This window comes from Amblyomma maculatum, chromosome 5 (genome assembly GCF_055883805.1).
Source record: "Amblyomma maculatum isolate TAMU_Amacu chromosome 5, ASM5588380v1, whole genome shotgun sequence".
In the NCBI taxonomy this organism is placed as follows: domain Eukaryota; kingdom Metazoa; phylum Arthropoda; class Arachnida; order Ixodida; family Ixodidae; genus Amblyomma; species Amblyomma maculatum.
The window spans coordinates 108,362,025-108,389,744 of NC_139348.1; the positions used below are offsets into that span (position 1 = coordinate 108,362,025).

Below are 27,720 nucleotides of genomic sequence, written 5' to 3' on the forward strand. Positions count from 1 at the left end.
TTAAGAGCAAGTATCTTAACCAGGATGCAAAGCTCAAAGCTAACTGTTTTTTTTTTTTTGTTTGTTTGTTTGTTTTTGCAGCGCGTCGATCCTGGCGCAAAAGTTTCCATTTTTTGCTAAAACTACAGCGGCAACAAAAAAAGTGCATTACAACTTTTAAAAGTAAGAGTTGGATAGATTTTAAGAGCAACAATGGTTTACAACAAAGTTCGAGTGTTCGTACAGCCAAGCTTGAAACAAAAGTTTTAAAATGGCAGAAACAGAGGGTCACACATCCTCTCAGTATGACATTTTCCAAGAAAACTGAGGATTATCTTGCAAAACAACGGTTGATTACTTAGTCTCAAAGCATTTGTCCAACACATTTAAAAATTTACTGCAAACAAAAGATGTTCATGGGTTCTCGATTACTGTTCCACTCCGAACAAAACTCTATATACAAACACTCCGTGAACGGACAAACTTTGAAGAAGATACAAAAACTTCATTACCTGTCGTCTCTATGGGATACTTTATTTTAAGTGCAATAACATATAAACATTTACTTCGAAAAAAAAATAAGAAACACACACTGATAAGAAACACACACACGAACACTCCGCGAACGGAAAGACATTAAAGCCCGGACAAAAGCTTCACATCTATCGTCTGTGCATGCTCAGCTTCAGTTTTCAGTTTAGTCGTTCAGTCGTGTCCGACTCTTCGTGACCCTATGGACCATGTCACGCCACGCTTTCCGGTCTCTCACTATCTTCCTAACATCACATAACTTCATCTGCAGTGCCTCGAGGATGCCATCTAACCATCGCGTTCGCTGCCTACCCCTTCTCCGGCGACCCTCAACCTTTCCCAACATCAAATCTTTCTCCAGCGACTCCTCTCTTCTCATCAGATGACCAAAGTAGCTGAGCTTTAACTTTAAAATTTGACCCTCCAATGAGCAGTCAGGGTTTATGGTCGACAATATCGACTGATTTGATCTTCTGGCAGTCCAAGGAACTCTCAAGAGTCTTCGCCAGCACCACAATTCAAACGCGTCAATTCTTCGGCGGTCAGCCTTTTTCACAGTCCAACTCTTGCATCCATACATCACAACTGGAAAGACCATAGCACGAGTTATACGGATCTTGGTTGGCAGACTAATGTCTCTGCTCTTTACTAGGCGGTCAAGGCTAACCATTGCTCTCTTTCCCAGAAGCAGGCGTCTCCTAATTTCATGGCTGCAGTCTCCTTCCGAGGTAATCTTGGAGCCCAAGAAGAGAAAATCTGTCACAGCTTCCACTTCTTGTCCATTGATGCTCCAGGACTTGATAGGGCAAGACGTCATAATCTTTGTCTTTTTAATGTTCAGTTTAAGCCCAAACTTCTCACTCTCTTCTTGTACGCGGATCAGAAGTCTCTTGAGTTCCACTTCACTTTCTGCCATTAAAGTGGTATCATCCGCATATCTAAGGTTGTTGATACGTTTTCCAGCAATCTTCACTCCAGCTGAAGACTCGACCAGACCGGCCTTCCTCATGATGCACTCTGCATATAGGTTAAATAGGCAGGGCGACAGTATGCAGCCTTGCCTCACTCCTTTCTCGATCGGAAACCAATCAGTAAGACCATGCCCAGTTCTGACTGTGGCCTCTTGTCCTTCATACAGGTTCCTGAGTAGACAGATGAGGTGAATTGGAACTCCCATCTCTTGGAGAGCTTGCCACAATCTGCTGTGATCTACGCAGTCAAACGCTTTCGCATAATCAATAAAGCAGAAGTAGATGGGTTTCTGGAACTCTCTTGCTTTTTCCATGATCCAGCGAAGGTTAGCAATTTGGTCTCTAGTTCCTCTGCCCTTGCGAAATCCAGCTTGCACGTCCGGAAGCTCCTGATCCACATACTGCTGCAGCCTACCTTGGAGGATTTTCAACAACACCTTGCTAGCATGCGAAATAAGCGTGATCGTGCGGTAGTTGGAACAATCTTTGGCACTGCCTTTCTTTGGAATGGGGATATAAACTGACCTCCTCCAATCCTGTGGCCACTGCAGGGTTGTCCAAATCTTCTGACATAATGTATGCAGAATGTTAACAGCGTCATGGTTGAGGTTTTGAAGCAACTCAGCTGGAATGCCATCAATTCCTCTAGCTTTGTTCTTAGCAAGGCTGGCTAAGGCCCATTACTTCACTCTTCAGGATGCCCGGCTCGAGATCAGTAATCACAACCGTCTTATGTTGGGTTTGCACATTCGGGTCCTTCTTGTACAGTTCTTCTGTGTATTCCTGCCACCTCTTCTTTATCTCTGAGGCTTCAGTGAGGTCCTTGCCTTGTTTGTCCTTTATCACGCCCAGCTTAGCACAGAAGCTTCCTTTGATATCTTTGATTGTCTTATACAGAGCTCCAGTGTTCCTTAATTGGCTGTTGCCCTCAACTGCTTGGCACTGTATGTTCATGAAGGCATTGTTATCTCTCCTTGCTATTTTCTGAAAATCTGCATTGAGAACCTTGTATCTTTCTCTTTCCCCCATAACTTTTGCCATCCTCCTTTCCTCGGCTATTTGCAAAGCCTCTTCAGATAACCAGTTTGCTTTCTTGCATTTCTTTTGCTTTGGAACTACCTTAGTAGCAACTTCTTGTATTATATCACGAACATCAGTCCACATCTCTTCGGGCTCTCTGTCTTCAAAATCTAATTCTTGAAATCGATTCCTCACTTCCACAGCATATTCTAATGGAATTTGATCCAGATCATACCTGAAAGTCCTTCTAGTTTTCTGCGTTTTCCTCAATCGAAGCTTAATTTTGGCAACTAGAACTAGAGAGTTGGACTGTGAAAAAGGCTGACCGCCGAAGAATTGACGCGTTTGAATTGTGGTGCTGGCGAAGACTCTTAAGAGCTCCTTGGACTGCCAGAAGATCAAATCAGTCGATATTGTCGACCATAAACCCTGACCGCTCATTGGAGGGTCAAATTCTAAAGTTAAAGCTCAGCTACTTTGGTCATCTGATGAGAAGAGAGGAGTCGCTGGAGAAAGATTTGATGTTGGGAAAGGTTGAGGGTCGCCGGAGAAGGGGTAGGCAGCGAACACGATGGTTAGATGGCATTCTCGAGGCATTGCAGATGAAGCTATGTGATGTTAAGAAGATAGTGAGAGACCGGAAAGCGTGGCGTGACATGGTCCATAGGGTCACGAAGAGTCGGACACGACTGAACGCCTGAACTGAACTGAGAAGCTGATGATCGGTGCCACAATCGGCCCCAGGCCTTGTTTTTACTGCTTGTATAGCGCTTCTCCATCTCTGCCGGCAAAGAATATAATCGATCTGATTCCTGTACAGACCGTCCGGTGAAGTCCATGTGTACAGGCGCCTCTTGGGCTGTTGAAAATGAGTATTCGCTATGGTCAGGTTGTTTTCTTGACAAAAATCTACTAGCCTCTGCCCAGCTTCATTTGGCTCGCAAAGACCGAACTTGCCTATAATTCCGGATATTTCTTCACTCCCGACCTTAGCATTCCAGTCTCCTATGAGAAAAACGACGTCTGATGATGGGGTGCGGTCTAAAAGGCATTGTAGGTCCGCATAAAATCTCTCAACGTCAGCTTCTTCAGCAGCAGTGGTCGGTGCATAGACTTGGATAACTGTTATGTTGAAAGGCTGACCTTGGATCCGAAGTGAAATCATTCGGTCGTTTTTGCGGTTGTACCCTAGCACTGCTTTGCCCATTCTTCTGTTTACTATGAGAGCGACCCCATTCTTTCTCTTGGATTCGTGCCGTTTTTGCGGTTGTACCCTAGCACTGCTTTGCCCATTCTTCTGTTTACTATGAGAGCGACCCCATTCTTTCTCTTGGATTCGTGCCCACAAAAAAAGACATAATGGTCGCCGGAGTTAAATTCTGCCATTCCAGTCCACTTGAGCTCGCTGATACCCAAGATATCAATGTTCAATCTGTCCATTTCTCGCTTGACGACATCCAGTTTACCTTGCGTCATAGATCTTACATTCCATGTTGCTATGTGATATATCTCCTTGCAACATCGGACTTTCCGGTCGCTTCCCGACACATCCACAACTGAGCGTCCTTTTGGCTTTAGCCCAGCCGCTTCATTCGTCCTGGAGCTACTGGGAATCGCCCTTTGTTCATCCCCAGTAACATGTGGGACGCCTTCCAACCTGGGGGGCTCATCTTCCGGCGCCATATCATTAATGGTATTGTGACTGGCCATAGGGTTTTCTTGGCAGGAAATACTGGAGTGGGTTGCCATTACCTTCTCCAGTGAATCCCATTTTGTCAGAACTCTCTGCCGTGACCTGTCTATCTTGGGTGGCCCTACACAGCAGAGCTCACGACTCCATCGAGTTTCGCAAGCCCCTCCGCCACGACAAGGCAGTGATCCATGAAGGGGCTGTGCATGCTACTTCATTTTAATTGTAACCATGTATAAAAACTCCACTGCAAACAAAATGGGTTCATGGGTCCTCGGTTACCCTTCTACTCCGAACAAACCCGCATATAAAAACACTCTTTGAAGGGACAGACATTGAATAAGGGACAAAAACTTCATTACCTATCGTCTCTGTGGGATAGTTTGTTTTAATTGCAATAACATATAACTGTAACTACAAACAAAAAAATTGTCATGGGTTCTCAATTTTCATTCTACTGAAAACAAATCCATATACACAAACACTCTGGGAACGTAAAGACATTAAAGAACGAACAAAACTTTCATCACCAATTATCTGTGCCGGCTACCTTATCAATATATTACTGCAAACAGAAAATATTCATGTGTTCTCTACTGCCGTTGTACTCCCAAAATATCCACATATACAAAAACTCCGCGAACGACAGACTGAAGAACGGACAAAAGCTCCATTGCCTATCATCTCTGTGGGCTACTTTAATTAAATTGCAATCCTAATACGCTCCGCGTTGGAGTTAACTTCCAATATTTTGTTTTCTTTTTACATAGCGGAATTGTGCAGGAAACACTCTTTTTTGCTACCTCGGACGTTCGAGAGTCCAGTCTCACCGGAAATAAGGTTTCTCTTTGTACGGTCCTTCCCTAGGCGTGAACACTAGTCGAAGGCATCCTCCGCCGTTGTACGCCCTCTCCGTGTGCACAGTGGCCGTGACGAAGCCACTGCCGCAGGGCCAGGTGCCCTGGTCACGAGGTTGCAGCTGCTGCTTGCACAGGTTAAACCATGGCAAGCTCGACGCCACCTGTACAAATAATACGTCGCATTCTTATCTTGGGAAGCCACCTTCTAAAGCACAGTGCTCCTCCCACTTGGATGCAGGCACTCAAAAAAACTGTACGGAGTTCTGCCTTTTACTGCTGAAATTACGCAAGATGTTCGAGTATTTGTCATTTTAATTCCTTGACGTGTACTGCGTAAAGTATTAGCCATCTTGTCTTGTTGTTACTGCTTTATACATGATGTATTTATATCATATAATGAGTTCGCAACTTTCGCAGAGTGTCTCCGCCATGTGGCCCGGTACCGCCCACAAAGTTATATTGGCGGCCAGCCTCCGCATAACCCGGCGTCTGCTGCCCAACGCCTGTAGTGCACTCAGTCGCATAGTACTTGCAGCTTGTTCCGTTTTGCAGCGAAAGGTGCACTACGCTAGTAGAAGCGAGTTGCACCATGCCTGTAAGAGGCCTTAACTGCGCGTGCCCAATAACCATGGCATCCAGCTGCGTCATTCCATAGGTGTTCTGCCTCACAGGTCGCCACCACTGCGCCAACTCGTGACATCACGTGCCTCGTTATGCAGCCTCACTGCGCATGTGGAAACTGTTCGTAGGTGACCCAGTGACTCGTAAGGTACGTGGTACTCGCCACAGTGAGGAGGAGGCTAGCGGCATCCCAGCAGATACGTGCGTCGGTGTAGATAGAAGAGTAGTTTCCGCACTGCACATGCACGCGCCCCCGCTGAGACTTGGCCAAGTGGAGCCGGAAAGAGTGCCGGCATGTAATGCTCAGGGCTGAGAGTGAGTTCTACATAGTTCGCCAGTAAACTTTGATGCGTTTAATTGGACGCTGCTTGTGTTCGATGCAACAACCGGTCACCCGCCGCCAAAGCTTTCACTCCACATTCGGCGTTACCTTATCGAAATCCAAAAAATGGATTCCGACCTCTACCAAGGCCAAAGAGAAGCAAAGACAAAATTCATTGAGAAAACATATGCTCCCCCGGACACGACCGTGTGTGCAGACGCATCCTCGAGGGGAGGAAACACCGAAATTGTGGGGGCTACGGTGGTCGATTCATTTCTACGCGAAATTTCAATCGCGTCTATGTGAGACTGCACGGTAGCAGAGGCCGAGGAAGTAGTCATTGCTCTATTGGCGGCGGAGGCCTTCAGAACTGGGTCGTCGTTAACTATATGTACGGGTTCCCGAGCAGCCTGTTGAGATTACATGAAAGGCGTAGTAGGTCGTCACGCGTTGCATATACTCCTCTAAGAGCGACAGAATAAAAAAAAAACACGAAGAAACGCGGCCTGTGACGTCACACCTCGATCGACCAACTGAAAAACGGGAAAAGCGGGACATTTTTATCGACAAATTCCAGCTGACAACGATGAGTCATTAAAGGCTTCCGCCTTAAAACACGTTTCTTATGTGCCCGGCGTGGCTGTCAGGATGATTGAAAGCTATTATAGTGTGTCGGAAGTGTGTGACAGAATCACGGCCGTTAAAATGAGCCGGTATGACTTTCGGTTTTATCCCTGTGGTAACACATATAACAGAAAAAAAAGGAGCAACCACATACAAAGCTGCCATGCTGTTGTTGTGGCTGTATTGGACTGGATTGGAAAACATTTATTGTCAGCCATGAGTGATTTGTGGGCGCTGCACTTAGATTGCCTCAAGTCCGTTGCTCTCGGCGACCTTTTGAGCCCACTCAGTAGCCCGAACTTGCGTTAACGGGTCTGAGCTGGCCAGTATAGCCTCCCACCGCTCAAAAGAAGGGACTGGTAGTAGGTCCGCTGGTGGCGGCGCTTTTTTGCAGCTCCATAATATGTGATCATATCCTGCTATTTCGCCGCAGTGTTTGCAATTTGGATCGTATTGTGCTGGGTACATGTGCGCTAATTTAGAAGGGAGGAAGAAGGCACGCGTCTGGAGCCGACGCCAGATTACTTTTTGCCTTTTATCTAGTTTCTTGTCTGGTGGAGGATATATCCTCCTTTCTAGTTTAAAGTGATTAGTGTAGTCATGAAATGAGATTAGTGCATCTCTCGAGAAATTGGGGGAATCAACCTGGCTCACTGCTCGGCTGACATAACATCGAGCTATACTGTGAGCCAACTCGTTTCCTTTGTTCCCCGAGTGTGCTGGCACCCATAATAATTCCACCTCTTTTTGGATCCAGTCTTTATATCTTAAAATTCGCTCTGTCTCTTTGGAGATCATGCCCCTCGCAAAATTGTTTATAGTAGATTTGGAGTCGCTAATTATGGTAACTTCTTTGGTGCTGACCATCGCCATGGCGATAACCGCCCCCTGCGCTGTCCCTGAGTAGTTTGTTTTTATTGAACCTGCCATTAATGTTTTACCCCAGTCGTTCACGCCCACGATAACAAAAGAGTTGCCTCCTTTGTATTCCACCGCGTATACATAAACAGTGTATTTAAAGCCTTCTAACTTGGCCTCAAGGGCCTTTGCTCTTGCTTTTCTCCGGCCTTCATGAAAAGCAGGGTGCATGTTTTTTGGTAGCGGTTTAATAGAGAGTGCGTTCCTTACTTCAGTCGGCAATTTTACTTGTGCATTTCTTTCCGGGAATCTATCTTGTAGTCCTAATTCACCCAGGATTTCCCATCCCGTGGATGTGGTGGCGAGCCTCTTTATCTGTGTTATTATATGTGTCTCGCATAGTTCCATGGTGTTATTGTAGGCCCCTAGTTTAAGAAGTATTTCCATAGGGGTACAGTGGGGTAGCACCAGTGCTGCTTTATATGCCTGCCTCATGATGGTTTCAAATTTTGTTCTTTTTTGCCACCCCTAGCTTGAGGTAGGGGATGGTGTACACTAATATGCTTATCCCAAAACCCTGAACAATTCGGCACAAATCTTTCTCTTTGACCCCGCGTCTTTTGTTGGCTATTCGCCTTATCAACCTGGTTGTCATGTTAATTGTTGACTTAAGTCGATTTATTATTTCTGTGTTCTTTCCGATGTCTTGTATTATCAGTCCCAAGACCCTGATTTTGTCCACTCTGGTTATCGGTGTGCTATTTAAATCCACCAAAGTGTCTTCAGCGTTGATATTGCGTTTTTTTGTTCCTCAGATTACCAGAAGTTCCGATTTGCTTGGTGAGCATTTCAGCCCTACCCATTCCGCATATTCTTCAACAATGTCGATTGCCTGTTGAACATTTTCTTCTATTTCCCGATCGTTGCCTGTGCATGTCCATACCATGACATCATCAGCATATAGCGTATGTTTCACCTCTTTCCCAGTTTTCAGTAATGGTGAGAGGTTCTTTAACGCTAGGTTGAAGAAGAAAGGGGAAAGAACTGAGCCCTGTGGGGTGCCCTTGTCTCCTAGCTTAATTGTTTCAGACCTGATGTCTCCAAGTCTTATTTCTGATGTTCTTTCGGTTAGAAAATCCCTAACATAATCGTAAATCCTCTTGCCAGGGGCAATTTCCTCCAGATTATTTAATATGGCTATGTGTTTGACATTATCAAAGGCTTTCTGTAGATCAAGGCCAAGTACAGTTTTTGTGCCCCCTTTATTGGGCGCGTCAATTATGTCTGCTTTGAGTTGAATCATTACATCCTGAGTGGAAAGCTTGCTCCTGAAACCTAGCATTGTTTCGGAAAATACCTCCCTTTCCTGTGCAGACACCTGAAGTCGGTTTAGTATTACATTCTCCATCAGCTTCCCTAGGCACAATGTTAGCGATATCGGCGTGAGGTTGTCTACTTCAAGTTTCTTCCCAGGCTTCGGAATGAAGACCACTTTAGCATGTTTCCACTCTGAAGGCATTCTACCTCGTTTCAATACCCCATTAAAAAAGACTGTGAGTGCTGTGACTGATACTAAATCTAGGTTTCTCAGCATTTTATTGCTGACCCCATCTGCTCCCGCTGCTGATGTGGTTTTTAGCTGACTCATTCATCTCCATACCTCCGCTATTGATATGTCTCTATCTAGCTCGCTGTTCTCTGGTCCTCGACAGGGTGCAGATGAACCCCCTTTGCATGTATTAAGGTATCTGCTCTTCAATTCCTCTATGAGATCTTCAGCCGAGCCCTGGTATTTATGAACCAATCTTTTCAACTGTCCTTGAGCGGCGGTCTTAGTTTGTCCTGGATCTAGCAAGTGGCGAAGAAGTTGCCACGTGTTTTTACACCCAAGTTTCCCATTCAATTCATCGCAAATCTGCCCCCAGTGTTGACTCTGAAGTTCGTTCGCATATTCTTCTATCTGTCGTTCAAGTGTAGACATTCTCTTCTCTGGCCTTCTATTGCGCCTCTGCTTTTTCCATCTCTTCTTAAGGCTCTCGTGGGCTTCCCACATGTGGGCCAACCTCGAATCTGTAATATTATTTCCGACGGTTGGGATCTCTTTAGTGTGTGTGTTTACATCACTTTTGAGTGGCTCAACCCATTGATTCATATTCACGATCTCCCTCGGAGCGGTTCTGTCCCTGACTTTTCTAAGAGTATCCCAATCTTTCAACTTCTTTTTGTGCAGCATCCCCTTCAGCGGTCTGGTATGTATTTCAATCTCTATAACATAGTGATCACTACCTAAGGTGTGTCCTGTGTTTGACCACTTCTCGCCTTCAAGGTCTCTGCCCAGCGTCAAGTCTGGGGACGTGTCTACACTGATGCTGTTGCCTATCCTTGTGGGGTCTTGTGGGTTGTTTAGTATTGTTAGTCTTAAGTGTTGAATTTCCATCCATAGTTTGTTTCCTTTGGGGGAGGTCATCCTATATCCCCAAGCCGGATGCGGGGCATTGAAATCCCCAGTGATTATTAGCCATTTCCTGTCAGGTAGTCTTATGGCTTTCCGGAAAAGATCTGCCAGCCCTGCCCCTCGGTTTTTGGGTGAGTTGTACGTATTCAGAATAAATAGACTTGTCTCCCTTTGTGTTTGGGATTAGTTCAATCATTACATAGCCTTCCCTCGTGTTTTCGAGTTCGTGTTGTATTGCTGTCAAATTTCTCTGCACTAACGTAGCCATGAACGACCTAGGTTTATGGCCCCTTTGTAATTCTAGCGGGGTATACGTGGCGTAGCCGGTTACTTCTACCGTGCCGCTTGCCTCTTGTAGCGTGATTACACCGGGGGTGTTTTCAATTTTTTGAATGTGTGCCTGCAGGTTCCCTCTCTTAGAGTGGACACCTCTGCAGTTCCACTGCCAGATTTTAATTTGGTGGTGAGGGACCATGATGTCCTAGGACTGTTGCTGCGGTGACAGCTGAGGGAGGGCGCTGCCAGCAACTGAAGGAAGCCTTGCTTCTATGGTGGTTAGTCGTTCCATAATTTGCTGGAAGCACGTCATTGTTTATTCTCTGACCATGGCGAATTCCGCCGTAAGGTTATCTACCAACTCGGTTAGTTTGTCAACTCTAGCCAAAACTGCATCTATTCTGGCATCTTGAGCTCCTGCCCTCTTCATGAGTACATTCATGTCCAACCTAAGCTTGCTGTAAGTCGGGGTGCCCTCTTACCCTGGGGATGCCCTCTTGTGGATGTTGGGATCTTGCCTGCTTTTCTGAATGGCAGAATTTTTCTCGCTGACGCCGTGCTCGCCGGCGTTCACGGAGCTCGACGCGGGTTTCGCATCTTTCTTCCTTATGCGGTCGTGCATGCTGAGAACGGTCTCCCACTCACCGTTCTCGAATTTATTGGGGTCAATATCATCTCCGTCTACAACGCTTTTCATAGTGGTAGTCTGTGGGCCGCCACAGAGGCCGGCGTCCGTCGACGTGGGGTAGAGCATGCGACGCTAGGTCTGAGAGTTAGGCCTACCTAGCTCTTCCATCTTGACGGTGAAATTCCGATAAAAGAGGAAATAATCCACCAAATGGCCAAACTCAGCTCTAGCACGGAGTGATGACCAGGATATTCGTGGTGTTTTTAGGCTCGTAGGCGCAGATGAACGCTGGAAAACAGCTTTTTAGCTGAGCGTAAGCGAAGCACGTCTTCCTCACTCGGCTTGGCTTGTATCGAGGCTGTAGGAAGAAGGAAAAGAAAATGCACGGCCCGGCTACGGGCTCTGTAGCTGAGCCACCTCCGCTGCCTCATGCGGACAGAAGAGAAAATGGAATGAATGAATGAAAATGAAAACTTTATTTCCACCGAAAAGGAGCCCATCATTTCCCGCCCCCGGCACGCAGGCCGGGGAGCGGGTCAGGAGGACCCCGCAGGCTGAGGTCAGGTGAGGTTACAAGCACTCTTCAAGGCCTCAGCCGCCAGACGAGTCGCGTGCCGCTGAACGGTGGGATCTCCGCTCCGCAGCCAAACCTCCCAGGCTTCTCTACTATCAATGTTAATGCCGGCGCCTGGGGAATCGGCGCATTGCCACATTATATGATCTAGCGTGCCTTTTTTTCCGCAATTTTTACATTTAGAATCTTCTTCCTCTCCGGTCTGTGTTAAAAAAACCCAGACAGGGCAGATGTAGTTATCGGCTCGTAATCGCCTCCAGATGCGTGCTTCATTGTTAATGAGAGACCGATCTGGGGGAGGGTATACTTTTCGATCTAATTTGTCAGATTCTGTGATCTAATTGTATGTGATAGCGCAATCTTTAATTCCCTTGCATTCGAGCTGTTCTACCGCTGCCCGGCGGTAGAGATCTCGGGCCAGCAGGTGCGCAGCTTCGTTGCCAGGGACAGACTCGTGTGCTGGTATCCATATGATGGATATGGTTCTAGTAATGGGATTTGTGAGAAGAATCTTTTTGGCCTCCTCTGAGATCCTTCCTTTTGCAAAATTCCAGACAGCCGTTTTGCTGTCGCTGATTATAGTTTTGGCCTGTGTACCAGTGCATGCGAGCGCTATTGCGACCTCTTCAGCTGTGCTAATGTCACGGGTGCGTGTTGAGGCCGCAATTTTAGGTGCACCTTCTCCATTTACTACTGCCGAGACAGCTGCTCCATGTCGTCCGCATGATGCGTCTACATAAGCAACTTCATTGACTGCTTTGCGTTTCATTCTATTAGCGATGGCTTTGGCTCTGTGTTCTCTGCGTTCTTTGTTGTAGTCTGGGTGCATGTTTCGAGGTAAGGGTGGTACCAGTATGTGTTCCCTTATGTTGGGTGAGATAGATGTTTTCGTCTGTGGGCCTCTGTCGGATTGGAGTACGACCCAGTCTAGGATGGCTCTGCCTGTCTCCGTCTGACTTAGTCTTTCCAGTTGAGAGATTCTGACAGCTTCAGTGAGCTCTTGCCATGTATTATGAATCCCCATTTTCTCCAGCTTCTCTGTTGATGTGGAGACAGGGAGGCCTAGTGCGCGTTTGACGCATTTTCGAATTATGACGTCGATTTTTTCACGTTCTGTCTTTTTGAGATTGAGAAAAGGTGTGGTATAACATATGCGACTGATGATGTAGGCCTGTGTCATTTTGAGTAGACTACGTTCCTTGAGACCGTGTCCTCTAAGCGCTGCTCTTTTGAATATGCCCGTAACTTGGGCTGCGTAGTTCTCCAATTTTTTGATGGTGTTTGTGTTCTGCCCTCTTGCTTGGAGGATCATTCCTAGGATTCTAATTTCCTCTACTTGAGAAACCGGGTAGTTTTCAACATTTCTCTTTATGTCTGCTTTATTCTTCTTATATTTGGGGTTGTAGATGAATAGTTCTGACTTTTGCGGCGAGCAGGATAGACTGCGTTCCGCAGCGTACTCAACCTTATTTGCGGCAGCCTGGAGTTTCTCTATTTTTGCGTCGCTACCTTTGTTTATCCAGAGATTTATGTCATCTGCGTACATGCTAAATTTTAAGTCCGGTAATTGCTTTAGTTGTGCTGGTAGCCCCCTCATTGCAATGTTAAATAGAAAGGGGGACAAGACAGAGCCTTGTGGCGTTCCCTTGCTACCCAAGGTGATTGTGTGTGATTTAGCGCTTTGAAAGCTCATGGTGATCTCTCTGTTAGTGAGAAAATCTTTGATATAGTTATAGGTTCTGATTCCAACCCCAACTTCTTGGAGACCTTCGAGCACTGCCTTATGCTTGACATTGTCGAAGGCTTTGGTTAGGTCAAGTCCGAGAATAGTCTTTTTATCTGAAGATTCATGTGTTATGATATCGTACCTAAGTCTGAGCATCACGCCCTGTGTGCTTAGCCCCGGCCTGAAGTGGAGAAGAAAAAAAAAGAAGAGGGAGAGAAAGACGCGCGCCGTAAGAACAGCCATTGTCTACCACCACCGAAGCAGTGGCGGGTGCAGTGACGGCCGACAACAGATCGAAATTCGGTGGCAGGCTAGCCCCCCGCCGCAAGCGGCGGGGACCTACCTGTCCCAGCCCCATCAGGGCCAAGATCATCTTAGCAAGCGTGATCATTTATATAGCCATTGTTTTCCTCCTCCTCCTCTCAACTGCGAGAAAAGAGGTGACAGCAGCGCCTCCACTCGGTAGCAGCGCGGCTCCAGCTGCAGCGCACCGTGCCTACCGACCGCCGCCACCTGACGACTCGACTTGTAACCCATCTCTCACAGCTGGTATGACGTCACAGCCGTCAGGGGTCAATAAAGGTCCGACGTCTCTACCGACCGTGGCTACGCGAAGGGCTGAAAATGGGAGTAGTTTTGCTTTCGCAATAAAACCGGCCTTGGCGTGGGTCAATCGATTAATCTTTATTACATATAAGTTGCGAAATTTCCAGGGAAACTTGGTTATTATTCGTAAGCACCTAAAGAAAGTTTATATACGGGGGCAACGACTACGAATTCAGAAGACGCCTACCAGTGGCAGCCTAGGATTTCTCTTCGTATGCTATATTCGAAACTTTTTTTAGCAGTTCATCTCAAGGTCGCAGATGACATAACCAACTACTATTCCCAACTTTTAACCCGAATCATATGGTCATGCTTTGATACATTAATCCCATGCGGCGTACATTCAACCTTGAATCATAGTCATTATTTTATTTGGAAGGCAACTGTAGGATATTCTAAGATGATCTTAATGAATTACAGAGCGAAATGTTCCACCTTCCAATTAAACGCAAAATATTTCATTTAAAATTTTCCCTTCGCGTACATATAACGGTTGTGGTTTCCGCTAGGTAAACGTTTATGGCGAAAACCCGTCGGGATCTAAACCCTGTGAGGCTCCAGAGGGGAGTTTTCGATACATCTTGATTATTTAAAAATTTTACAATATACGAAAAAGTAATGTTCATCAAAAATTTCCCTTCGAAAACATACTTTCCCATAACTTTAGTTTGTCCCAATGCTAGGTATAAATGAAAAGCTCTGAACAACAGCGACGTTAAATGCGCCACAGAAGGTTCCCCCAAGTATCCGTTCTTTTAAAACCCTTGGTACTTGGGGTCTCACCTTGCCGTCTTTGTAGAACTTGCTGCCGAATCCCTGGCAAAAACTGCTCGTCAGTGGTAGCGTGGTGACTTGCCACACGGGAGAGCAATGGTCTGGGAATTTCCACAGTCTGCGCACGGAAGAACATTGGTACCAGCATGAAGAGGAAGGATTCAGCGGACAGGGTAAAGTCTTGCTACTATCTAAGCATGTAGAGGTTCTCACACACGTTTTACAAACCTCGAAAACACTAGAAAATCAATACGGACACTTAGCACTACTTGTGTGTGAGAGTACGAAAGCTTCCGTCTTTTTATGGTCGCAATATCAGTGCGAATGTTTGTAAATTCCATAATGTTCTTCCTTATATTCTGTTTTTCGAGTTAGTTTCATACTATACCAGCGCTATTGGCACCTTGTTACAAAGCGAGGAGATTTTGCTAGCTTATACGGCCTGGTAGTAAGATGTAGTTGAAGCTCATTCGATATTTCATCTGTTTTAAGCGATAGATTATACCGCCCTTTCGGTCGAAAAGCCGTCGGCGTAGTAATAGTGTAGCGGGCCTCACGTGTCGGAAATAATCGGGGGCCGCATACGAAAAATTGTTTCAGGGTAATTTTTCTAGTGATCGATGATTACTTGGTGTGATAGGCGAAGAACATATTGAAATAACTGCAATTCAACTATTAATGGCCTTGGAAGTGACGGAAATCAAAATTGGGTTCTAAGATTTTAGAATGCTCAGAATGAAAAGGCCATGCTTGGCGATCCTAATTAGGAAAATTTAGTGTGTGTACAAATAAATATCGGAAATTTGTGAAAAACAATGAAAATTGCGTGCAAAGTTGTCAAACGTCTGGAAGTAGAGAGCCGATGTTTTTGATGATTATAAGTTGCTAGGATAAAAAATTAAAATGAAAAAGATTTAAGAAAGGCACCATCTTCCGCGTGTGTGAAACGCTATTGCGTGATGCCCTTAAGGGTGGCGTATAACTGCCCGGTGAATTATTTAGCCCTTTCTGAATTTTATCTTCATAGTGCCGTTAGCTATTTTGACGAGCAATCTTACTTGCAAGAGAAAGGCATCTTCATCGGTTCTTGAATAGACAACTTTAAAAAGGCATAACGTTTGTTTTTGCCCTACCCCATATTGGCATGGAGGTGGTCGTGGTGATGGTGACTATGGATATTGGGGAGAAGGGATACAGGTCACGTCGTATGTTAGCCAACTCTCTGGCATCACTCTAGGCAACAGGAGAAAGGGATGGGGGAAGGTAAGTGAAGAGGCCGGGTGGGGCGTGCGTGCGGTTTTCAGTCGCCACATAGCACGAGCATGGCCCTATAAGCCCGTACAGGCCTACAGAACTCAGACCGGACTCCTATAGAAACTTCAAGAGGGGCTGATGTGCGGAAAGTTGGTACCGAGCCGGGAACAGAAATCTCAGTTCCGTTTCGGCAGGGTGTCCGAGATTCCGGTAGCCAGCCTGAAGACGCAGTCGGTGGGTAGCATAAGCTAGGTACGCTAGGAGGAAATGCACTACTGTGCCAATATCGTCGCAGGAGGGGCAGGCTGGAATAAGAGCTCGTCTGCAGGCGTGCATACGAGACAGGGTTCAAGTGCAGCCTATGCGCAGGCGCAAGAGGAGGATTGTCCCTCCGGGGGAATTAGTCTGAAAATCGGAGATGTTTTCCAGCAGCGATTCGGTGGGGAGGAAGCAAGACCTCACTGATTTCTTCAAGAGGAGACTTGAGAAATTGTAAGGTGATATATTAACGGTTACCGGAGCCCCGTTGTCGTGGGCATGTTTGGCCAGGGCATCGGCCTCCTTATTGCCTTGGAACAAAATAAAGGATCAGTTGATACCCGGAGCCTCGAAAAGCTAAGAGGCGGGATTGGAGATTGTTAACCGATAGGCTAATGCCATGGTTGATAGCCAGCAGCGGCAGAGCAGGTTTTAGGTCGCACAACACGTATTTAGGTCCAGGTGGGACGCTGGATTAAATTAACTGTGCGACCAAGTGGGGACCAGCGAGCTCGCAACAGTTGGACTAGCAGAGAATGACAGGTGACAGATCTTGACGGATCCATCTATAGTGCTGTCATGGCTGCAGCTGCTTGCCCAGTAGCAGGACGAACTAAGCCATCCATGAAGAGAAGGGTTGAACCGCTGCACTGCTCAAAGTGAGCTGCGGTGGTCTGCTCGAGGGCAGCGGCAGGGGTGTGGCGCTTGGAGCTCCCATCTATTGCTCAGTGAGGCTTGTAATGGAGGTCGATTGGGTGGTGGGAACACGGATTTACCGGCAACTGATTCTACGATTTTTCTGTACCCCGCTTACATTTTTCCCTTTCTAGAATGGGAATCGTGCAGTTGTGCTAAGAATGCAGCCCCACCTATAGCATGACTGAGATGGTCGATGCAACTAAGTATTTTCGATCGAGGGGAATGTCCAGGTAGTAGATGCCAGCTTCCGCAAGGGTGGCAGGAATCTGAACACTGAGGAGCTCCGAGAAATTGTCGGATCCACAGCCTGTGGATCATATCCAGTCAGATGACACGAGTAGGCCGAGGGAAAGGAAGGGCGGGGCGTAAATGATAGCCGATGTCGCCGCTGCTTCAAATAGCCTAATTTCTCAAGTGGCCAAGCACTCATTCCCCTTAGCAAAGATGCGCTCAACTGCTCTGCCGACACGACCCAGATGGAGCAAACGAACTTTGCCTGCAGGGATCTATGTAAGCCGGTCATAAATTTGGAGACCTAAATACATTACATGACGTTTCCATGGCAGGATGGTTCCACCTATATGCAAGTTGCAAGTCGGCGGGTGCCCCTTGCTCCTCTAGGATGATACACCAAGGCCTCGGACATAGTTGCCGTGAGGTTCAATCTCTCAAATCTTTCTCGCCTACAATAACAAGATTGGTGTTGTTTTTCTCATTGCCGTCTACACGTGCACATTAGCTAAGAAGACTGTATATGTCGGCTGGTCTCACATGAATAAACAGTTGTAGTAAGCGCCCGTGGTGTCCCTTTCTTGTCTGTGTCTTCGTTGCGCTCTATACCCTGTTACAGTAGGATGGCAAGTTTGGCTAGTTGGTTTACGTTCATCCTGAGGAAATATACAGCGCGAATGGAGGCGACGAACGAGTAAGTACACAACACAAGCGCTGTCCCGCAACTAGAATTTATTCTGAAGGAAGACAAATATATAAAACGCCCCGAAACGCAGCGCATGTCCAGTGAACATAATAGATAATCAACGCAGGATTGCACTCTATAGGGGGCTATCTGCACGACATAAGGCACATCAAGTGTTGTCTAAGAACTAGATCTCAGAAGCATGCAACGCAATAGAGGGGTGACTGGTGCACGTGCTTATTTTTTCGATGAATAAAGCTTCCATAATCTCCCTTGTTCGCTGATCACGATGCCGGTCCAGTACCTAAGTTTTCTCGAAAAATGCCTTACATTTCCTTTTTTTTCGTACTCAAAGCAGTGTTTTGACACATCTGACGATGGCTTCTGATATTCTTTCAGGCGAATATTTAAACACATTTCGGATTGTCTGACATACTCCTCTTGGCACGTGAGAGGGATCTGATACGCCACCGACCGCGCACAATCCTTAAATAACCCGCCGGGGTGACGCAGGATCGAATCCCGGCTTCGGCGTCCGCTTTTCGATGGAAGAGAAAAGCAAGGCGCCCGTGTGCCCTGCGATGTCAGTCCACCTTAAAGAACCCCAGGTGGTCGAAATTTCCAGAGTCCTCCACAACGGCGTCTCTCATAGCCTGAGTCGCTTTGGGACGTTAAACCCCACAAAGCAAGCCAAGCCAAACAATCCACAAATCTTGATCTATGCCGCACTGAACACTTAACAGAGTTCTATTTTATTTTTCCGTTCCTCGATATCTCCACCTCTCTTGGCACACAGACGTTGAAACTTTAGGTGTGCTGAGCAATACACGTCAACATTGAAATGCCTAGCCGCATTTCTGAGATTATGCGCCATGCGATGCAGATAGGGGACGGCCACTGCTTTCCTATGCCCCATTCTTTTGCCTACGTTGGAAGTTCGGAGACCCCCGAAGATGGCAATTAGTCTCTCACATACACGGTTTATAACAGAGAGCGGAAAACCTGACGCTATGAGCCGTTGCACCTGCAGGGAAACACCTTCCTCCATGGACTGGGAACTTGTAAAAAACGGCATAGCCCTCTTTTGCCTTCACTCTGCTCTAAAAACGTCCTGTCCCCACTTCCAGTGGACATGTATTATTGTGAGGCTACCAAAAAAATATAAAATAATATGTCTCTGCCACTGCCACTAGGTGGTTAAGGGTGGCAGTTCCTGGCCCTACGGGGCTGGGATGGTAGGTCAGCGCCGCTTGCGGCGGGGGCTAGACAGCCACTGAACGTTAATCTGTTGTAGGCCGTCATTGCACCCGCCACCGCTTAGGTGATGGACGACGGCTGTTGTTGCGGCGCGCCTCTTTCTCTCCTTCTTCTTTTTCTTTCTTCTTTATTTTCTCTTCTGTCCGCACGAGGCAGCGGAGGAGGATCAGCTACACAGCCAGTAGCAGGACCGTGCATTTTCTTTTCCTTCTTCCTACAGCCACAACAACAACAACAACAGCCCCGTAGGCCAGGAACAGCCACCCTTCACCACCTCTCTCCTCCGTCGTTTGGATGGTACGCCATCACTCTTATAGCGTGGCATTCCTTGGCACGCGTTCAAGTGTGGGATTGCAGATGGCATGAACGCTAGACAAGATGGGGCTTCTCAGGCCTTCGCCTTTCAATACTTTAGTCGCTAAAGTCCCACGCAATTTTTTTATCTCTTGTAGGCCGTCATTGAACCCGCTACCGTTTCGGTGATGGAGGACGGCTGTTGCGAGCGCGCTTTCTCCACCTTTTTTTTTTTTTTGTCTTTCTTCTTTATTAATGCGAAAGCATTACTTCGCTACGTTCACAGATTTCTTGGCCGCAGTGATAACAGCATCGTATAAATTTAAGAGATTGCCTGGAGCTCAGGTTCTTCAGACGAAGGTCGGTCCCCGGCCAAAACGTCAAGAGAAGTGTAGTGTTCTGCACCTCGTCTATTTTCTTTCAAGCATATCTAACCTTGCACCGGGAAATTCTCCTATATATATATATATATATATATATATATATATATATATATATATATATATAGACATAGTTTGGTTGTTACTGATGGGCCAGAGCTAAATTCAAACAGGATGTCACACCACTGTCCCGATTATCTATTTTATTCCAACAATTTCGGACGGTACACCGTCCGAAACTGTTGGAATAAAATACATAATCGGGAAAGTTGTGTGACATCCTATATATATATTTCCTTATATATATATATATATATATATATATATATATATATATATATATATATATATATATATATATATATATATATATATATATATATATATATATATATTATTTTTATTTGGGGCGGGGGGGGGGGGGGGGAGAGATAACGTGGTCAGGACACAACCACAACACAGCGTGCACAGAGGCAGTCAAGCTTGTAGTCAGGCCAGTGAACATAAATTATGGCTAATGCCCACAACGCTGAGGTAAGCTTCATCGGATGAACGTGGGCCCGCGTTGGGTATCGGGACAGGTGGAGAGGTATGGCGTTGGTTCATGCGTTATCGACATCGGCGACAATCGAAGCATGTCGCCCTGAAATTTGTCACATAATGCTTTCGTTGTAGAAGATTTTCATTCCGTTTAAACTTGATACTGAGAAAGTTTCTCATCAACCTAAGTGTAGCTATAGGGTGGGTATACTCCGGCAGAGAGTTTTAGTTTTACCTAGTGTCAATTCCAAATTCCAGCGGCAATGCCTTTCTGCAACGTGAAAACGAATACGAAAGCTAAGCTCTTTTTATTCATCGAAGCATTTTCAATACCGGAACGTCAAACCGTCTCTTCTAACTGAATGCATGATATTCAATGTTAAAATACCTCTTTCTAAGTAGTGCCTCAAAAACAATTAACAGATGCCACAACGCCCTTTGCTCTATCAACAAGCCAGGGAATAATAAAAAACAGCACTTTTTTTGTGCCAATAAAATGTCGCCGCCATCCGCATGTGACAGTTAAAATTTGCTTGCCCACTGCAGGGCGAAGGCCTCTCCTATATGCCTCCAATTTGCTCGGTCCTGTGCATGCTGCATCCACTTGGCCCCTGCGAATTTGTGAATCTCATCCGCCCACCTAACTTTCTACCGCCCCTACTATGCTTTCCTACCCTTAGAATTCAATTTGTTACCCTATGCGGCCATCTGGTATCCCACCTTCGTACTACATGTCCTGTCCATGCCCGTTTCCTCTTGATTTCCACTAGAATGTCGGTAACTCGAATTATTTCTCTGGTCCACTCTGCACGCTTCCTATCTCTTAACGTTACCCCTACCATTTTTCCTTCCATAGACCTTTGCGTCGTACACAACTTAAGTAGAAGCTTTTTCATTAGCCTCCACGTTTCAATCCCATAGGTGAGTACAGGTAAGATGCAACTGTTGTATGCTTTCCTCTTGAGCGATACTAGTAAGCTGCTAGTCATGATCTGCGAGTACTTTCCTATTGTCCTTGTTACTTCCCTTTCATAGTCCGGATCAGCGGTTACTACCTGCCCTAAGTAGACATAGTCGCCTACTACTTCCAGTACTTCGCTACCTAACGTAAACTGCTGTTTCTTCACGAGGCTGTTGAACATTACCTTAGTCTTCTGCATATTAATTTTCAAGCCGCGATCAACAGGCAAACCGAACTTTGGTGTGCGCAAGTCAAAGGAAAGAAAGATTATGAGGCGTCCAAATTCGATGCCATTTCTGACAACTCTCAGCACAAAAACTTTTTATGAGAAACGTTTAATAACAAAACAAAACAAAACAATTAGATAAGTGTAGCACAGAGTAAAGACCGAACTTGCTCACGTATAGCAGCATATCCCATCTGGCAAAAGATTTGTTCCGAAAGTAGCGGTTTCTCTTAGAAGCTTACCGGCACTGGTTTTCTGTGAACTTCTCCCTGTCCTCGGTCTCGTAGACCCAGCCAGCGGCAAAGATTCCTGCTGATAGGCCGTGTTTATGAACTACTTCCACAACCTAGAGAGAAGGCCAGTTGCATTTTGTCAATCATATGTAGTGTACATATAAAAAGGCTGAAGTTTTAAGGCACGAAAGGCACCTATAATACTGGGAAAGAGGACTAAGGGATATGTTTCTCATATGTTTGCTTAGTTCCAGAAAATACTGGGGCCATAATCGAACGTTTGGGCGGCAGATACATAGCAAAGGAATAAAGTGAGCGATGCTTCAATTGTAGCCTGCTGCAGGACTTTTTGATAGCATCGCTAAAGAGTCTGACGGAATGCACGATACCGGCTCCAGGTGTCTTAACTTTAGCTAGCAGCCGCGCACTAAATGAAACAAATATAGCACTACATAAGCAGGCTAAGAAAAGCAATACGGCCTTCATTAAAAAAAAAAAGCGACAACAGCTGCTGCTCGGTCGTGTTATTGAAGCCATGTGCGCAGAGGTGCTCTTCGATGCTTTCGCCTCTTTCAGCATTGGCTAGCTTCGAAAGCTGAGGAGGAAATAGTTGTCAAGAGGTAGGCTGTCGCTCACAACCCAAGGGACAAAATGGGACGGCTTTAATCATTACGAGTACATTGTCCTGCTCTGCAGCTTCGCAATCATACACATCGTCAAACTTATTAAGTGCTAAATTTATTTTTCAGGATGTATGTTACTTTCCGTGTGGCTAATGAATAAAACGGTTAATTTCCCACGGCTCTGTGGCCCTGCGATGCACTTCACTTACGAGATGCACTGCTCTAATTACTTCCAAGCGACTAGAGACCGTGTGCTGCAGAGAGAATGGTTAACATATATTCGTTTCAGGGACAGTGCCTAAGAAGTATACGTAGGTAGTGTTTATGGGGCAGACCTTGTAAGTGTCGAATCCACCTTCGTACTGCGTGTCACGTGCGAACACGTCGATGCCGACGTAGACGTCGTTCTTGCGGTCGCGCGCGTAACGCGCCGATGCCTTGAGCATGGCTTCGGTCCAACCGAAGCTCAGCAAGATGCCGTCACAAAGGTGGAAGAAGATGGCGTTGTTGATGTTCAACTTGCTCTGCTTGCAAAGCTTGCCATCGCGCACGACGCCGTCATACCAGATGACCTGAGAGCCAGGCACTGCCCTGTGCGTCTCATCGACGATACCCGAAAGCAAGGTCTTGAGTGACCCAACACAGGACTTATCCTGCGAAATGAGAATTCGTACCGCACGTCACCTTCTAAGCAAGCTTATAGATTATCGTAGTAAGCCCCAATCAGGGACCGAACGGCTTTTCTTTTGGACAAACCATTCACTCTGACCTGATGCTTACCTTCTTTTCTTGCGAACTATGGTTCAAAGCACAAATATAAGTTTTAGCCACAAAATCGACTCAACCAAAAGTCCGTTAATCATGGCGCTATTTGCTCAAATTATCATTCCACCTTAAAATCAAGTTGTCACCCATCACTGCGCAGTTTTTCTTGAAAAGGCCTTGGAGAAGAGCTAACTTCATGGTTTCTTCAAACAATCGCATGTGCAAGTTCGGGTTTATGATTTTCACGCAGTGACGTTTCTCTTGATCCATCCTAAACCATAAGCTTTGATAACATCGTTAAGCTAGAGTCGAGTGTGCCACTGCCAGCTTCGTCAATGCTGTTTTGAAACGCACAGCAGACTGCGTGTTATCCTGAACCACGCGTTTTCCAGGCAAAAGCACTGAAGGTTTCAGAATACACAAAAAGGCCTTCGCGAGTGCAGTCACGCCATGTTCAAAATTACTTGGACAAGCCTCGAGTAAAGCATCTTAAAAATTTCGTACTAATTACCATTTGACATGGATGCGAGCGGCCCAGCGTTTGGGGTGCCCGTAAAATCTCCGGATGCAAACCATCATTTACACAAGGCCACTCTGCGCATGCGCGTCCTTCTCCTGGATGAAAAACACAGCTACGTATTAGCAATTCTTGGACTCCGTGATCGGCGCAGCCGGAGCAGGTCGCATGCAGTTTATATTTGTAACAGGCGTATGCGACAGATGGCGGTAGCTATCAATATACTCATCACCACTTCGCACACGACTGCATCTCCCAAGGCTGATTTCAACCGTAGTAGATGAATTTTCAACCCCTTTCCAGAGGGCGCCACATCTTGTGAAAGAGACGGACTCCAACCCAGAATTTTTTTTTTTTTTTTTGCTTTTCAGGATTAGTAATTTTCTTAAATTCCAAAAAGATATTAAACAGCGTAGTAAGAAATTCTCATTTTCCTAAAGGAAACTGCATACCAGTCATGGAGACAATGCAACATCTTAAATAGGAACATTTTAACCAATGCGAGCACCAACCCGGAGCACTAACGACAAAAGCTATCCAGATAAACTTGATTCTCCAAGACAGAAGAAATGCGATCGTATAGCTACTACGAAATGTCTGCAATAGAGGAAGATAAGCAGGCACCACTAACCATCTGGAAACCGATGTTGACCAGCCACCCGTCGAAGCTGTATAAGGAAGCAACGTAGGCGAGTTGAGCGGCAACCTTCTTCTCGATCCCGGTGCCTCTGATCATGTTAAAGGCGTTCAGACCCGTTTCCCCTTCAAGAGTGAAGGTACCTGAAACGCACATCGAAACAGAGCAGCAACATATCCAATTGTTACTGCATTCATACGCTAGAGCTTTAATTAATGGCTACCGATCGACAAAAAAAAAAAAAAAAGAGTCGGAACCAGCGCATTAGTTGTAACAGCCAAACTTGCTTTTCGGGCTTAATGCTGGTCTAACGGCAAGTATAAAAATGCTGGCAATTTTGACTAAAATTCTAATATCGTGCGAAAAAGGTTTTGCACAGCTTTTGCTCCTCTATCCCCTAGCTTTGCGTAGTTGCCTGAAATGAGACACACAATTGTCACAAACTAGGTCCCTGTATTTATTGGCTGGCCGGGCGACTGAAGCGCCATACTTCGTGACCTGCCGTTGCGGCAGCGTCGATACTAGCATTTTAAGCAATTTCACTCTACGTTTCAAGGTCATGCGACATGTTCCAGGTCAAAGGTAAATTCAGGGTCGACCCATAACTAGCCCTGGTCATGACTTTGGGGTATAGCCTGGCTAGCTCTTATAGCGTTGGTATCCACAGTCAAGCAAGGCGAGATTTGGTTCGCCGTTTAGTAGCATCAGGACTTGTGGTTTCCCACCCACAAAATACGCAAGCACGGAACACGATTGAAACAGAGTTGCCAGCGCGGAACTTAGAAATACTTTTTTTATAAGAAGGCACAGGCTTCACTCACAAGCGCTGCCTTCACGATTGGTACAGGGGCCTCACCTAAGACTTGGACGCCATGCCTGTGGCCGGCTGAGACCCATCCGGGAGGCGGGATGGTGACCATGTGGTGCGAGTAGTACACAAACGTATTTATAATCTGCCAATGATGAAATCGGTAGGCGCTGGGATGGCGACAACCATGGATGTACCTGATAAGGACGAACGAGGACACATATTTAAGTACTGCACTCCAGGAAGGCACGAAAAAAACAAGAGCTGAAATTTAGCTGGGCTTGAAGGGACAGAACACTGGAATTTAAGTCTCGATTTTTTTGCGCCGCAGTGGAAAGATTTATGTCCAAAATATTCGATTCCATAATGGTTTTATTAGAAACACTGTAGAAAAATTTTACTGGGAATTTTTCTATCAATGCGTGCGCCCGTTTTTGTGTAGTCTGTTGCTGGAAACCATGAGCAGCGACCGCGATGACGACTGGTGGTCGACAAAAAAGACGTACCGAAAACAAATATAACTTTCATTCGCCAGACAGTAATCAGGTAGAGTAATGTCCTTTTCAGTTTCACGCTCAATGCTGTTAGGGCACAATAACGCACGCCCTCGTCGACGAAATTTTTAGTGGGAACTGTCATTGCTTTATTCACGAAATTGTTAACACTGTGGCAAAACGTCAAAGCATACCTCTCGCGGTGCGAAAGCAGGGGTGGTTTTTTATTTAAGGACGCACTGGAGAGAGCGCAAAATATAATAAATTATGGCAAGCACTTCTAGAAGAAAAAATAATAATGTGCAGTTACAAAAATCCGCGATATTTTGCTGACATGCAGTCACTTGGGGGCTATACTGAAAGTACTAGGGTTTCTCCACTAGATAGTGTCCCGGTTGTTTGTATGCCATTTACAATGGCAAATTAAAATTGTAAAGCCTCTTTTCTTTGACATTATAGTGCTCTAACTGTACTGTGTGAGCCAATATCTTTTCATCTTCACCATAATCTCATGACTTATTTTGGCTAGTGTTCTGTCCCTTTAAGCTCCACCTTGAAGGTATGGCCAGAAGGCTCCCTGTTGTCCTAATTAGAGGCGCTCACATTAAAATACAGATACAGCATTGATTGAAAGGCCGCACGGTATAAATATCTATCCTGCTTACACCCATGCCACGAGCCAAAAGCGTTACAGGTTCGCAATCTAATGGTCGCGACTTTGAGCCTCGCCTGAAGCCTAAAATTTCTACCATTTCCTTCTGAGCTCAAGTGATTACCTTATAAATTTCAATTACATGTGTTCTTTTTCCCTGCGTCCTATTCGCGGTAACACGTTTGACGTGAGTGTTGTAATGGGTTTCTAAATCCCACCAGAGGTCATGTGGCTATGACGTCCTGACCCTATCGACCAATCAAGTTTTCCACTGAATGAAAACTTGAAAGCTATTGCTTTAAAATACCCCTGACAGCGAATTTGACGAAGATTGCATGAGCACCAGCGCCAGTGAGGGCCGAGATAAAGGTTTTTTTTTTTTTTTTTTTTTGTTCTAGAACTAGCCGGCATGGTCGGGTCAGAAAGGCCCCGAAAAGCACCGCAGTCGATACCAACAGAACCTTTGTTAGACATTTTAACAGACCGGGTACCATTTTTTAATCTGCACTACCGGAGTACTGCGAGCGCACCCGCCCCCAGTGCGCACGCGTTTGAATGGTCCCGACGCGTGGCAACTCGCCTTGAGGTCGCCAGATGCCGCTAGTTGCTACTCCGCTAAGCGCATGCCCACCGCGTCAGGACCAATTAGTGCGGGATCAGTGCCGGTGGGAAGAATCACGGTACTCCGGCAACACAGACAGCAACATAGCACACGGTCTGAATAATAAAAATAATAGGTTCACAGGAAAGGGAAAGCGCAGAATCTATCACACTTGTTCTGTGGACACCTGAACCGGGCTGTAAGACAAGATAGAAAGATGGGAGTGAAAGTGGAAAGAGAGACAGAGGTGCCGTAGTGGGCGGCTACGTAGTAATTCTGACCACCTGGTGTTCCTTAACATGCACCGACTCGCACAGTGCTCCCCGTTTGGCTCCATCAAAACCCAGCCGCCGGCGGTCGGGATCGATCCCTGGTACTACGGCACTGTAGACAGGCATCTTAACCACTGCACCACCACGGCGGGGCAATTACACTGTCTGCTAAATTTTGATTTTTTTTTGTGGCGCCTAACGTCCCAAAGCGACTGAGGCTATGAGAGACGCCGTAGTGGAGGGCTCCGGAAAATTCGACCACCTGGGGTTCTTTACCGTGCACTGACTGACACGTACCAAACAAACAGTGATAAGTTGAATGAAGCCCGTTGGGGCAGCGTACCTGTCTTCCAGGTAGCCGCCCATCATGTCGTGGCAGAAGAGAATCCTCGAAGCCTGGGGATCATCACTCCGCTTCACGTGTCGCAGGTTGTCTACAATGACAAGTGGCGGCTCATTGAATCGCCAGAGATCTTCGAGTGTCTTTAGGGGTTCCAGCTCTCCTCCAGTCATGGTTCTGTTGATTTTTCGGTTATGTTGGCAGCTGAGACGATGCCCTGGTATGCCTTCCGTGAATGGTCCGGTTGGTTTTCACTCAATAGCACTTGTGTCGAACCTTCACATGAGTGAGCAGGATCCAAGCTACATCGATCAAAGGGAAGTGGGGTACAGCAGCTTGTCTTGGGGCTGGTAATAAAACCTTAGAACTGGTAGTATAACCTTAGAGACAACCTGAAGGACATCAGTCAAACATCACAACTGCTCCGCCGGTAGCGTGGAGCTGGCGAAATTTAGGACGCCGCTGCTAACAACCTTCC

The 27,720-nt window shown here is 46.2% G+C and overlaps 1 protein-coding gene across 1 annotated transcript in view; it reads right to left on the reverse strand.

Moving 5' to 3' along the window:
* The window catches only part of LOC146189188 (cytosolic endo-beta-N-acetylglucosaminidase-like), a 58,792-nt gene extending 31,377 nt beyond the window's left edge, over nucleotides 1-27,415 (reverse strand). Inside the window, exons 1-7 of the mRNA XM_084605202.1 lie at nucleotides 27,246-27,415; nucleotides 24,932-25,080; nucleotides 24,070-24,218; nucleotides 22,492-22,809; nucleotides 21,543-21,646; nucleotides 14,525-14,633; nucleotides 5,022-5,212 (exon numbers count right to left, since the gene is read on the reverse strand). Coding sequence (XP_084461328.1) covers nucleotides 5,022-5,212; nucleotides 14,525-14,633; nucleotides 21,543-21,646; nucleotides 22,492-22,809; nucleotides 24,070-24,218; nucleotides 24,932-25,080; nucleotides 27,246-27,415 — 1,190 coding nt within the window. The remainder of the gene's footprint in view (nucleotides 1-5,021; nucleotides 5,213-14,524; nucleotides 14,634-21,542; nucleotides 21,647-22,491; nucleotides 22,810-24,069; nucleotides 24,219-24,931; nucleotides 25,081-27,245) is intronic.
* Between the last annotated feature and the right edge of the window lie 305 nt (nucleotides 27,416-27,720).